Here is a 14,061-nt window from a genome sequence, read left to right as displayed (position 1 = left end):
CCTGGTGTTAAAGGTCAGAATGAACCCAACTAGCATGATGGGACATGTTCCCACTGGCATTCTTGTTGCCTCTTACCCCATACTAGAATAATTTGCTCAGTGGTATTAATTGTATTTCTGAGTTCGAAACCAGATCTTTATTAAGGCTTCCAGGAAAGCAAGAGCATTGTGGATATCCACAGGGCCTTCAGTATTGAAGCCACAGAAGAAAACTATAGATGGAAAAGACCTGTCAGGTCATCTACTTGACCTACCAGCCAATGCTGGGCTGTTCTCTGTGCTTTTTCCTTTCTTTGTCTGCATCAAGCCAAAGGGGCTTCCACAGCATCCCTAGGGAGAGTATGACATAGCTGACTAGCTCTTGCCCTTAGGAATAATTGTGAGTCTCTGGAATAATAGAAACATTCTATGTTTCATTTTGCTGGAGAAAAGGGTCCCTCAGTCTTATGACTACACTGTATCTGAGATGTAATTCTATATTAATGACTTCTTGTATGCAGATCATATGAGGCCAATGCTGTGTCCCACCCCACAGCTGTCTCTTGCGGTAATTATTCCTTAGACAGATTTTTGTCATCTCTCAGTAGTAAATAGTGCACAGACCCTGATCAATTGCATTTCACTTGGCAAACATTCAAGATTTGCCCTGACTAGTCTTTGAAGTGTCTGTCTGACTCTAGCTCCTTTTAATTGTGCCAAAGTTCTTTGGCAATTTGCAAGCTCATGTCCCAGAAACACATAAAAAAACTTAATTCCAACATATTTTCCTTAGGTGAATTAAAACCACTCAACACATGTTTACTAAAACCAACTGCATTTATAGATAGAGGAATCCTGACAACTACTGATTTAATACTTCCAAATGTTTCCATTCAAATCCCTTGGGCACCTACTGATGATCAAGCATAACTTTCTGGCATCTTGATCTCTTGCAAAGCAATGCTTCTGGCATATGAATGTCCTTTTTGACCTTGAGTATTGGGCATTAATAAACATGAACGCAAATATTTTTTTCAGAGGGAATAAAACACTTCCATTGCTATTAAAACATGCAATCCTCTGACTTTTCTTGAAGATATCTGTGCATAGAAGCTGTCTAATTGAGTATGGAGATAGTTTTAAAGCAATGCCAATACCTTTAGCATTCTGATGAGGGCTGTATCTGTTTCACAGTTCTCAGCTGCTAAAAATTATATTTAGCATGCAGGATAACTTTAAAGATATTAGTTATAGAGCTATGGAAGGCCGTGATTAATACCATTTGGTGATTGCTTGGATTGTGCTTCACACAACGAGCAAGGATTCAGAGGAAGCCTTTGTCTGACTGCCACTTTGGCTATGGGAAAGGGGAGAAATCTGAATACCAAACATGTCTTTGTTAGCAGTTGGATGTCTTTCTTTTGTTTAGCATTTGCACAGTGCTCTATGTAATGCAGGAATATAATAAAGCTTTGCCAGCAACAGCACCAGACTTTGGGAATATGCACAGACCAGTGAGACCATGAAATGCACTTCTACCAGCAGAAGAGGCAACTTAATAGACCTATGCTGAAGTTTAAGAAAAGAGTTTTTCCTGGACTATTGGCATGTGCTTTATAACGCTAAGCCAGGAGCTTTGTTCTTAGGTGTAATTTTGATTCTAATGCTTACAAGCACTTTTCTTTTGTACTAGCTAAATGCAGCTCAAATTATTTCTCTGTTGTTCATTAGAAGTGAGCAAGTTTCACATGAATTTTTCAACCTCCTATTCAATCACTCCTAACATTACTTGCTAGCTGATAACACACCTGGAGATGAAAGTTTGGTTGTCCAGAAGGTAAAGATCAATGAGCAAAGAAGGCATGAGAAGAAAAAGATTTATGCAGGGAGATCCTAAGGCATCATAAGATACGACTTAAGCCTTAGCTTTCTCCACATCTACTCTATTTCTGCAGTAACAGCATTTGTAATAAACTCCACCTATATGATTTCTAACCTGAGTTAGTATCAACAACAGTGTCTTGATTAACAAACCTATCATGGTTCTGATTTTGATGTGGTGTTGTTTTTGCTTATCTGTGGCTCCAGAGGCACTTGGTGTTCTCCAATGGAGACTGGAGGAGTAACTCATTTTCTGGGCAGATGTTGTTTGCATGTAACAATGCATGTTGTTGTGCACCAGCTCCACAGTGGGATAAAGCTGAGTCCTCCAGACACTCGTGGCTGTGACTTTGCATGGGTTTCTATAGCCTGAGTGCCAGCTTAAACTGATCCTATCCCTCTTCTCATCCAGCTGTTCTATTATTTTGGCAGCTACTCAAGATTTCCTGGAATAATTGCAAATGAGTAATAATTTTTCATTTAGCTTGTATGCAGCCCTGGAATCAGTGATCATTTGCATGCTGTAATAAATATCCAGCCATGCCTTGGATGTGGTTTGTAGTTCTGTACATTTGAATAGCAAACTTCAGGAAGAGGGGGACAGAGTTGGAGTCCAATTTGCTATTATTGCTATTACTTTAGGTTCTCATAGTTTTAAAATCAACTTTATTCGCAGAAAATAATGATGTAAAAATAAATAGGCATGTTCTGTTGGCAAAGCAGGTGGCCAGGAACAGACAGAATTGAAAAATTAAAAATCCTGTTGTAGGATCCAAACTACCTGGAAGTGCCTGAGCCATGTTTTTCTGCTCAGTCCAGGCTGTCCCATAAATGCTAAGCATCTCAAAGGTCATCCAAATAAAAAGTAAATGCAAACAGAGGCTTCTTTCTCCCACACAGCAGACCTCCAGCCTGCTCAATATACAATAGTGAAAGCTTGCCTGTTTTGACTATTAGTCAGTCTTACTCAGCTGCCATTTGGGAAAGTTATGAACAGCAGTCTGGGGGCTCTTTGCAGGTGACCTAGGGTGGGACACAACATCTGTCAGGCTTCCAGAAATATGAGGCCCTCTTTAAAGCCACTCTTAAAGCCTTTCTTGGCTAGAAACTGATAACAATGTATACAATAAGGAATGATTTTCAACAAAAAAACCCCAGTATGCCTCCCTGGTGCAGCAGTTTGGCTTTACATCTGGTAGCAGTCTTCCAGGCAGTGAGTTTTATCCAGTTTTTCCTGGAGAACTTCTAGTAGCTTAAATTGATATGATTAGTACTAAAACCCAACTAACCAAACAAAAAATCCTATTCTGAACAAAATAGCCCTCACCAAGATCAGTGGAGCTCTCAGTCACCTCCTCTTCATGTCCAGGGAGAGCAGTGAGTTTTTTCTGGCTGAATCCACGATTTCCTGTCATTGTCACAGCTCCTTTTTCAGTTTTCCCATGTTACTAATGATTTAAATGTAAGTTGAGAAAGGTAAGAACAGGACTGAAATACCATACTTTCTCCCCTAACAAAACACCTCCTTTTCTTTGACTGCTGTAGCCTATATATGTTGCTAAGATACAGCATCATAGATAGGATGAAGAAAAATACTCTAGCAGAATTTAAATGGCTTGATTTACCTGCAATGCTGATCAGCTTGGCTTGCTGCCAGCAGTAACTCCTATGTGGGAGCACAGGATAGTGAGACTGGTGTTTTTCTGTTTGCTGCTGTGAAAACTTGACAAGTGGGCACCCTAAGGAAGTGTGCCTGGAATCTGGCAGTGAACAGAGTGTAAGCTAAGCAGGTGGGAAGGTTGTCATCAGGACTGAGGTGTGTTAGCAAGACAGCACTGGATAACTACCATGCTTGCCAGACATGGCACAGTGAATTTAGCTGCAAAGGAAAGATGTTTCCTTCCAACTAGGACACATAGTTATTTTGTCTTGGACACTTGGAAACAACCTTTCAGAATAGGAATCCATAAACCACAAAAATACTCATGTTAAAAGAATCTGGCCAAAGATGCTACATTCATGTCTGTTTGTTTTTCCTTCTTCCTTTTACAAAATGAAAGCAAACAAATTCCTTTGCAACAATCACTACTAGGCAAGAGATAACTTTCTTCAGTTCAAGGCTATGAGCAGTATTGATAGAAAACTCATATTTGTTACAAATTATTCTATACAAACGTTCTCTAAAACACCAGAAGTTAATATAAAATTTTTGTGACAATGAAGACCCCCATCAAAATCTAAGGGGAAACAAGTAGGCATACACAGCTCACATGTGTTTATTTAAACATACTTTGCATGTTAAAATACAGTAGCTACTTTCTGGATGAGAGCTCTCAAATTATAAAATTAATCTGGCACTTTTTCAGCCTTGGCAGGGTAAAAGGCTTTCTTGCTGTGTTCTGAGTAGGGGAAAAGCATCACTTCAGTGGTAAAGAGCTAAATAACCCCAACAGTTAATGGAGGGAAAGTTTAGGAAAATAATTACGTAAATTCACTTCAGACCTGATCCTGCAACCTTTAACCATGCAATGACATTCTTTGCCCAGCAGCAGACCTGAATTTACACTTTGCAGAATCACATCCTTACTGAGGTAGAGACTGCCAAATAGCTGTTAGTGAGGGAAGTGCCATGTGTGCCAATTCTAGAAAGCAGTAAGGCAGTACAGTCTGCCCTATATTTTCAGGCTTTTGGTAACTTACATAACTAGGTGCAAAATACTTATTTTTACTTCTGGTTCTTTTCTTTGGAAGTGCAGTCATGTGCAATCAGGTGGAATAAGTGTGCTGATAATTTTCCTTCAGAAATTGTAATGGTTAGCGATGTGGACACTTTTCTTTTTAGCCAGAAACCATGAGGTACTGAAGCAAGTATTCACTTTTCTTGCACTTGAGGTCACAAATTTATGCAAGTCAAAAATGTTGGGCCTGCCAAAAACATCATGCTACACTCCACCAAATAAAGGGACACTGTTATTCTTACAAGGAAAGGTTTGACAGGACAGGAAATAGGCAGGGTCATAGAAGTTTACTTAATACCAAAACTTACTTAACCATCTTTAAGCCAAAATACAATGCTAGTTATTTAACAAAAAAAAAAAAAAAAAAAAAAAAAAAAAAAAAAAAAAAAAAAAAAAAAAAGGTGAGGAGGAAGACAAATACAAGAGCTCCAAACTGTGTCATTACAGGAGTAGCAACCAATACAGAAACTAGTAGGGAACCTTAACTTATGTAATTCGGGTTACTATATATCATCCACTCTACTGAGTTAACATGTATTTAGTAAGTTTTAATTTATATCCTGAACTTGCAGCCAGAAGCATCTGATTTGGAAAATCCAATGCAGAGTTTACCAGGCTATACATTACTTTCATTACAATGCAATCCTTAAGTAGACTGCAATCCACTTAAAGGAATGGAGGAAGAGAGAGTATGAACACAGTGAATACGAAAGATAGGAAAAATGTTGCTGTTCATTACAATTTTCCATTTTTGTTGAAACGCAGCAGGAGAGAAAAGCCACAGGCTTCTCTACTGCTCTTGCATGCCAGGAGGGATTATGCAAACACTGCAACCGCCCAAATCTTATTTAAATTATAGTCATTGTTCCCCCTTTAATGGTTATACTTTTGCCTGCTTTCACTCAAATATTGCATCTTGCTTTCCACCAACATAGTCCCAGTGGGAGTCATCAACTCTTAATTATAGATGAACAGATCTTTGAAAAATACCTCTAAAAAAGAAGTGGAAAAGAAAGCAAACTTTAAGTGCCATCTAGTGGCTGATCTACAAAACATTAAATAGATTAAAAAAAAAAATCCTAACATGACATAGAGTAATATAACAGTAGCTGAGCTGAGGAAGCTGAGCCTAAATTCTCAACTACTAAACACCAGGTTAACACTCTGGGGGAAAGAACTAAAGATCAATGGTAGCAGTGGTATTACTGCCATAATTTTTTGCCCAAATATTTTAACATTTTAAGATTTTTGTCCAAAAGTGGAGAGTTCAAGTGGTAGGAATTGTATAGGAATCCCATGTTTCTTCAAAACCCTCATCAGCTTATGACCCTCTGCCTTTCTAAGGACATAGAGGTTATTGTAAATATTGCAGTTGAAATCAATAGAACCCTCTCAGATATGAAAACAGAACTCAAACCATGGAGGTGAATCTGGGGCCAAGGATCTCAATTTTCTTCCAAATTCACCTGGGGGTGGAAGGCCAGATTTTCTCTATCCGTGGAATAAGTCAAATCCATTTCTTAAAAAGAAAAGGAAGCAGATTGTTAGTCAGTAATGTCCTTTTCCTTTCCTTGCAGGAAAATGCTCTTTTCTGCTGTAGGTAAGAATTCCCAACAAATTACTTTTCATTTGTAAAAGCTTCATGTTTCATTTACACAGAGAATGTTCCACAAGATTGTTCTTCAAGCTTTATGTAACTCCTCTTGCAGATGAGAGTATTTGAATTAAAGAGTAGCTTTGCCTGGATCTGCTCAGTGATAGTGGAGAGCAGCCCAATGTAATTTTCAGTTGAAGTGTTTTTCATTTTGTTACTTTGGAAATAGCTTTACATCTCTCCAGTTTCATACCTGCAGTGAGCCCTGCGGACCACAGCCCAGGGGCAGTCATAGAAGTGAGTCCTGTGCACACTGCTGGGTGACTTCTGAAGTTACTTGCTCAAGCTGAAGCACATGCACTCAATGACACACGCAGCTTGTCACTGAATTACAAAACTAATTTACAGCTAGGTAATGTAGGTAGGACAGGTCTCAGATAAAGTAATGAAAAAGATTGTTTCCCAGTCCCCTCTCTCTTGCCAGATACCAAGACCCAAGTACAGTGTTTTGATGAGGTTGGTAAGGACCAACAAAGAGCACGACTGATCAGCAGGTCATGCACTTGGAAGAAAAGGCCTCCACCCCAGACAAAGATTAATTTACTTTTTGTTTACCCTGCCAAGCCAGTGTAATGCCTATCCCATGGCTGAAGGGATCTGAATGCTGTCACACTGCTCTTTATTTTCCACCTCCTTGCAGGGGAGGGCAGGATAAAATGTATAAAATGTGTAGTGTTTTAGGCCTGCCTCACTAAAAGTAGTCCTAGACAAGAACATATATAATACTGATAGAATTATCCTGAGCTGAAACTACCAAGCAGAAGAGCAGTATGAACATCAGCCTGCAAAGGGCACGCCCTTCCACTGCTAAAACTTAAAGCACAGTATTTCCTCCTACCTGTGATCTTCCAGATAAGAAAATCTTAAAGTACAGACAGCTGCAGGAAAAAGTGTTTGAGACCTTCAGAGGCTTTTCTAATTTTTTTATGTGAAGTGGAAAAATAGTCACTTTTCTTTCCTTTTTTGTTTCTTCTCTGAGTGTTCTTTCACCTAAAAGTTAGTAATTTGAGAAATTCCACACGCTTATTAGATCAAGTTTAGGACAGATTCCAAAAGAATTCTATTAACTGGACAGAAGTCAATTTAAAAAACCCAAATTGTGCACTGCTTCAGTAATTCAGAATTTTACTTCCATATAGTAACTTATTAATAAATTTGTAACAACTATTTCAACAGCATATTTCATAGTTCTTATTTACTATGTAGAACTTACTTCCAGATAAGTTATTTAATTTACACACTGTACTGCTTTTCCTTTTAGTACAGGAGAGCTGAAAAATTGGCCACTTGAGGATCAGCTGAGGATCAAAGTCAGAACTTTACCTTTGAAAAGACAGACAAGCATTTGGATAGGCTGTAGATGATGCAATATTAAATATCTTTGTCTTATTCTGATTAGGGGTCAGAGTGGGAAGTCCTACTGATACTGTCACTGATGCTATATGAAACAGGCTCTCAGTATGAAATCCTGAGCCATGTGGAAGACAGCTTTCAGAAGTCTAACAAAAACTGTCAAGGGAACAATTGGCTGTTGTAGCTTAGGTGAATAAAATAAAAAAAATCATGAAGTTATTTTTTCATTTATTACAATATAATTGCCACTTAAAACAATGCATTCTTATTGCTGAAGATCAAACATCTTGAAAGAAAAAATAACACATCAACTAGTAAGTCAAGCCAGTCATGCACATTTCCTCTCTATGCAGACAAATTCACTGGAGGATTGATGCAGAGAAGTCTCAATAAAACTTGAAATATTTTTATGTACACCAAAAATCCTACTTCTAATTCAGATGAAAATTTAGAAATAGTGTAACAAAAAAAAAAAACAACAGCCATATGAAGTGTATTCAAGTAATTTTCAGTTCTTCCCAGTAGAGCCAAAGCCGCCTTCACCACGTTCTGTATCATCCAGAGCCTGAAAGACATCAATGATGATGAGCTGGTTCAGTGCCTTAACCTGCCTTTTGCTTCTATACAAGAGATACTGTATATCATTTACTTGTAACAAGAGCTACAATTAATAACACAAAAAATGTATGTGAATGTCTTTAGACTTTAGAATGTCTTTTGTACAAGCTTAAACAAATGCTTGTGAGACAAACATTTCTAGTATATACTGGACTGTTTCTCAGAAACTCTGAAAACTTACCAAAAAAGAAAAATATCCAAGCAAGTATGTACAAAGAATCAAAACTTTGATTCAGGTAGCACTGTTGCTATGCAGTTCTACCACTGAAAGTAATTTTAGCCAAGTATTTATCTATATAATAAATTTCATCTTATATACAAGTATCTTAAACTAATAATCATTGAGAAAACAGAATTATTTTCTTTTGGGAACTTACTTCAACTTCTTCTAGCTCAGGATAATAAATGCGTTCACAGATGAGCTGGGCAATTCTATCACCCTTTTTAACTGCAGAGAAGTTAAAATGTTATTAGTTCCTTCAAAAAACTGTCCAATCAATCCTGACTTCAGACAATCTCCTTTCAAGAATATCAGAATATAACAAAAGTGGTAACACTTACTTGAAACTTAACTAAACAGATGTTAACACACCCAGAAAAATACAGGTTAAGATAAACTTTTGTTTGGTCCTTCTAAGGTGAACATCAGCAGCTGTACCAGCTCAAGACCTTTCCATTCACTCTTGCTGCCATACTCTGGCATCTTAAGCACATATCCTGGGCACTGAAACCTAAAACTGACTTTTTGCAGAAAGACAGCATAATAAAGAGAAAATCCTGTCTTTGTTTCTCATGTTTCACAGGATTCTAGAAAAGTTTTTTCTCAAATGCTCAGCTATTTTTATTTTTTTTTTTCAGAGAATGGTAGTAACTAAATGCAAAGTTGCATTTCAGTACAGCTTGTGAATCAAAACTTAGCTAAGTAGGGATGTTTTGGTTTGCTTTTGTGGTGGTGTGGTGGTTTTGGGGCTGGGTTTTTTGCATGCTGCTTAATTTGCTCTGATTAGAATCTTTTCATGTTCCCTTGACAGGACATTATTAAGTATCTCTGTTTTTGTTAACTGAGAGAAGAAAAACGTTCCCAGCTAGTTTTACCTCTGTATAAACTTTTAAAGAAAAAATTAGTTTTTCTTTTCAGTCAGATGGCTGAAAATAGGCCCTGCCAGGTTTAACACTTACCTTCAAACGTCTCCTTGCCAAAGTTGAACAGCACCACACCAACATTTCCCCTGTAATCCTCATCAATAACACCAGCTGTCAGGAGAATTTCAAGATACTCAGTTAGTCAGTGTATCTGATAATATATATATATATAAAATAATCTAAACATTATCTAATTAGATTAGATAAGGTTTAGATTAATAATTACTTACAGTATCTCATAATGACATCCTTTATACTTCTGATGCACAACTAACAATATATATGCAAATACTGAGACATCTAAAAATGCTAATCAGTCTTGCAAAAGGAACTGGAAAACATCATCACATGTCAAGAAATGCTTTACCACTGTACTACTAATTTTAGTAGTAACCCTATCTGAAATCAAGACAGCTGGACCAAATTCAGGCTCCATTTGTTCTGCTAACTTCAGCTCTTCCAGTGTCAAGCAGAAATCTGTTCTTGACTGTAATATTTCATTTGAGAGTTGTGGATTTGCACAGATCCAAATCCTGTACCTCTGGCAAGGTAACAAAATCAGAACTGTAAGGAAATGATTGTCATACAGCTATATTCCAGTACCCAGACTATAAAACTAGCTTTGTATTTTGTATGACTCTATTGACTGCATAGTTCAGAAGATTAGCTACCAGTGCACATTAAAATAATGAGAGAGTTTTTCTCTCAGATAAAGGAAATATCTTTCCAGTAGAAAAAAAGAGTTTGGACCTCCCTGTGGTCCCAAGTACATATTTTGAAGTCTACTTGCAGAAATAATTTAAATACTAAAATGAAATGGCATTCCAAGACATTCCCCAGCTAATACAAAGTACTGTCATTAGAGATTACTAACACTAGAGGAAACTGTAGTATGAGTGTACCTTGAAGTTTTAATGTCAAACCACAAAATGCACATTTAAGAATAAAAACCTGTTTTTTAAAGTAGTTCCTTCAGCTTTGGAAAAAATTCTAGTGGATATGATCCATAGTTACCAGGCAATCTCTGCACTAGTTCCAGTGTGGAAAAGGTATTTACACAGTTCTCTTATGTAAGGTTTTGGGTTGAGCCAATGGCATTTCTGAACAGCTTCCTAATTAAGGTAATTAAGGTGCTAATAACACTGGGAGTATCCCCTGAGTTTTGAAAATTTAGAAAAACATGCAATTCTCAAGTTAACTTGCTGGTTAAAAAAATAGAGAAACCAGAACATAAGAAGTCATCTTTAATTGCCTAAGCCAAAAAGTAACTTCTCTGGCAGGCACTGCCTACAGAAGTATGATACAGTATTTATTTAAAAAATCAGTTATCTTTTTATAATTAAGCAAGTTTTAACATAATTATGATAACCTGTCTCTCTTAGGTGTTACCCAGGTATCTCCTTTTGCCAGACTATTCAAGAAGCCATAATTTATTTGCACTTTGCAGTGTGAAACTAAGGCACCTCTGTGATCAATATTTACTAAGTCTTAATAAAAAGAAGAAAAAACTTACCTCCAACATCTATGAAGTGCTTTGCAGCTAAACCAGAACGTGGTGCTAGAAAAGAAATTTTTTTAAGTATTACAATTTATTTCTTTTAAAAGACAGTATTTATAGGTTGTACAGTACATTTCCAGAGTCTGGGCAAAGAGAATTGTTTCCACAGTCTTTTTAAAATACACATATTACAAGAATTACTGTAAGAGTTTACATATATATTAAATAGAATAACAGCTGCAATAGGCTACAATAAAATTGCAATCTTTAAGTGATGGAAATGTATCTTTATTTGACCTGCTTTGCAGAGTAGGTTTCTCCAAGGAAGGCAAGTGGAGCAGACAAAGACTGTCTAATTTGATTTAGTTTTGGTGCCTTCCACTGTTCAGCATCATCTCAGAAGAGTATTAGGTCAATCCATTTAAGTTACGAAGGAAAACAATATTTGGCAAGCAATTTCCTAAGCAGTATTATACACAGATAAATTATGTGTGGGAATTTGGGTTTCTACTTACCTTAACCTACTGTGATGAGGAGCTAAAATAATATTATCTTCAAATTTTTTGAGGGTAAGAGAAATGCATGTGTTCTTCTACATAAAAGTGCATGGCAACCTCCAATCATGCTCTTCCCCTGGAGTGGCTATTGCTTTTTTACTTTAATAATTTATACATAATTCAGATAAAGAATGCACAAAATAAACAGAATATCTTGTACAGGTTCTCTCAACTATCTATCATAATATGTAATCAAATTCTATTACACTGGTACTCTGGGGTAATTTTTAATGCAGGGGTGCATTTTCTGTATGTCCATTACCTATTAGTCTGGGTGATTTGAATTCTGAAACTGCAGAGAAATAACAACTACTGTGGAGCCTATAAAGCTGTATTTGGAGTAGAGGCATTTTTGCTGATCTTCCTTATGTCACTTGACATACACCAAACCTCAAACGTAACTGACAATGGGTAAAAAGAAAATCTCTACTACAAGATTCAGCAAATGACACAGCCACGTGGCATCCCTTTCTTGTGGAGACTAATTCTGAAAGCTTTGGGCAGGATGTGAAGATGGTGCCAAACCTGTTCTAGAATGACTCTGCAGCCTTTTGACAGCTGTGTACTCACCTACTCGGCCATAGCACCCAGAAGGAAGTGCTATTTGAATGTCTGTTTTGACCACAGCCTTTTCCATGGGTGGTATCACACAGTCATAGGCACTACATTAAAGAAAGAAACACCAGTTTATATGGAATATTTTTTAAAGTTTCTTTACTGTAACTTAAGGTACAAAATTCCCCAGAATTAATCTGCCTGGGGATTTATACCACGAAATTTAAACAACAAATACTTACAGATTTGCAAAATTTAATGCAGATCCTAAATCACAAGATGTTGCCATTCTGATGGTGCTAGTTTAAAATTCCAGAAGTGTCATTTGAACAGCATACTTCTGCAATTGCCAGTTTGAAATGTTTTTTCAATTGGTAAGATAGACAAAAAAATACAAGTTTAACTTTAAAGTAACCATTAGGTGAACATGGTTGTGCATTTTTTTTGTGCATAAGCAGAAACTTTATGGATCATACAGTCTGATTAAGCTTTCTACAGCAGATGGACTAGTTGTAATCAAAATTAATAATCTATTAAGTTAACTACTAGGCAATTTTTTTTTTTTCTTTTTTTCTGAGCAGTCTTAGAGTTCATGATTCACATGATTCTCCTGGGAACTACAGAGATTTTAAGAACTTGCTGAAGCTACCCAACTGGAGGCCTAATGAAAAGGAGTAGTGACAAAACTTGCCATATATTGACCTTGACAAAGAACTGTTTTTTAAATACTGGGAAGTGCTGAAAAGTTTTCTCTAAAACAGACTTTTTCGAGGTCTACAGTGCAAGATTGGAACAAGAACAAAAACAAACCTAGTGAGATGAAAGGGATAAAAAGAAAAATGGGTAAAGTGTGGTGCAGTATATCTTCAGGAAAGAAGTCAGAGAGGTGAAGGAAGAAAAAAGCTGGTTATTCTACATAATACTAAGGTAAGTTAGAAGTGGTGACAGCAAAGTTCACTTGTTAAAACTAGTCACTTGATCGCAAAATCACTATGCAAACAACCACAAGTCTAGCTACAGGTGTTCCTGCACATAGTGAAAGCCATTGTATAAGGGCCATTATTAATTCAAACAAACCAAAACCTAAGTCTGTACCTCACCCCACGTGGTTTCCAGCTTGAAGCACTATCAAACTGCTACAACGCCCTTTCACAGGCGGCAAGCCCGGAGCCAAGAGGAAAGCAGAAAAGAACAAGTGCTGGCAAGGAGGGCCCATGTGCGCTACCATTGTTTCCTTTCAACAAGAACGCAACGTGGCCAATGCGAGCACCAACAGCAATTCCGGATGCTCTGTCAAGCCTGGCTTTTAGCCAACGACTACATCTAATGCTTGATGAAGTCAATACAGTAACGTGGCTGGACCACGGATACCCAAAAGTGGTCAGGGATGGAGGAGCAAGGGAGATACGACCAGGGGAGCTCTGGCCTCCTCTCCTGCACGGCCAGCGAGACTGTCGGGGGCTCAGCTCGGCACAAGGCCCCTCTCAGCCTTTGGAGCCCTTTGCCCGGGGCTCACAGGGTGGGGCGGCTTTGGGCGCGGCCTCCCGCCCCGGGTGCCGAACCCTCACCTGTACAGATCGTAGCCCGCGGCCCGCGCGGAGCCCCTGGAGGGGGCGAAGGCGTTCTCGGACAGTTTGGTGAAGCGGAGCCGCGCTGAGGGCTCTCCAGGCCCCGAGCCCTTCTGCCTCTTGCTGGGGGACGGCTGCGGCACGGCCTCGGAGGCGGGCATGGCTGAGGAGCGGGGAGACGCTGTGAGGGCTGTGAGGGACGGCCACCCGCCCGCCAAAAACCCGCCAAAGCCCGGCGCGGCCCATGGAGGCAGGAGCAGGGGGGGGAAACCGGCCCGTCCGCGGCCTCTCCGCTCGCAGCACAACCCCATTCCCCCCTCGGTGAGAATGGCCTCGTCCAGCTCCTCCCGGGCACCCCGCTCCGCACTGAGGGTCCCGCCCCGTGTCTCAGGCGGGGCTCCCCCATCTCCCCAAACTGCGGCCGCTGCGTCAGGGCCCGGCGGCCCCCAGGGGCGCAGAGCGGGCCCGTGGTGCGGCTGGGGACCGTGTGTGCTCCCCAAAGCCCCCGAGGGCCGCG

The 14,061-nt window shown here is 39.0% G+C and overlaps 1 protein-coding gene across 1 annotated transcript; it reads right to left on the bottom strand.

Moving 5' to 3' along the window:
* Window positions 1–7,145: 7,145 nt before the first annotated feature.
* Window positions 7,146–13,707, bottom strand: DUT (deoxyuridine triphosphatase). Its single transcript, XM_083871385.1, has 6 exons — window positions 13,545–13,707; window positions 11,992–12,083; window positions 10,880–10,924; window positions 9,403–9,477; window positions 8,601–8,671; window positions 7,146–8,170 (listed from the first exon to the last, which is right to left on the bottom strand). The coding sequence occupies exons 1-6, from the start codon at window positions 13,703–13,705 to the stop codon at window positions 8,114–8,116; spliced, it is 501 nt and encodes a 166-aa protein (XP_083727511.1). The 5' UTR covers window positions 13,706–13,707; the 3' UTR covers window positions 7,146–8,113.
* Between the last annotated feature and the right edge of the window lie 354 nt (window positions 13,708–14,061).

This window comes from Zosterops lateralis (assembly GCF_965231275.1).
Source record: "Zosterops lateralis genome assembly, chromosome: 13".
NCBI classification, from domain to species: domain Eukaryota; kingdom Metazoa; phylum Chordata; class Aves; order Passeriformes; family Zosteropidae; genus Zosterops; species Zosterops lateralis.
The sequence above is the reverse complement of the archived record's forward strand: the minus strand, read 5'-3'. Positions and strand labels throughout refer to the sequence as shown.

Coding starts and splice junctions, on each gene's coding strand:
- DUT (XM_083871385.1), bottom strand. CDS start 13,705: ATGCCCGCCTCCGAGGCCGTGCCGCAGCCGTCCCCCAGCAAGAGGCAG. Junction 12,084..13,544: donor GCGGGCTACGATCTGTACAG/GTGAGGGTTCGG, acceptor TCTTTAATGTAG/TGCCTATGACTGTGTGATAC. Junction 10,925..11,991: donor TGGGTGCTATGGCCGAGTAG/GTGAGTACACAG, acceptor TTTCTTTTCTAG/CACCACGTTCTGGTTTAGCT.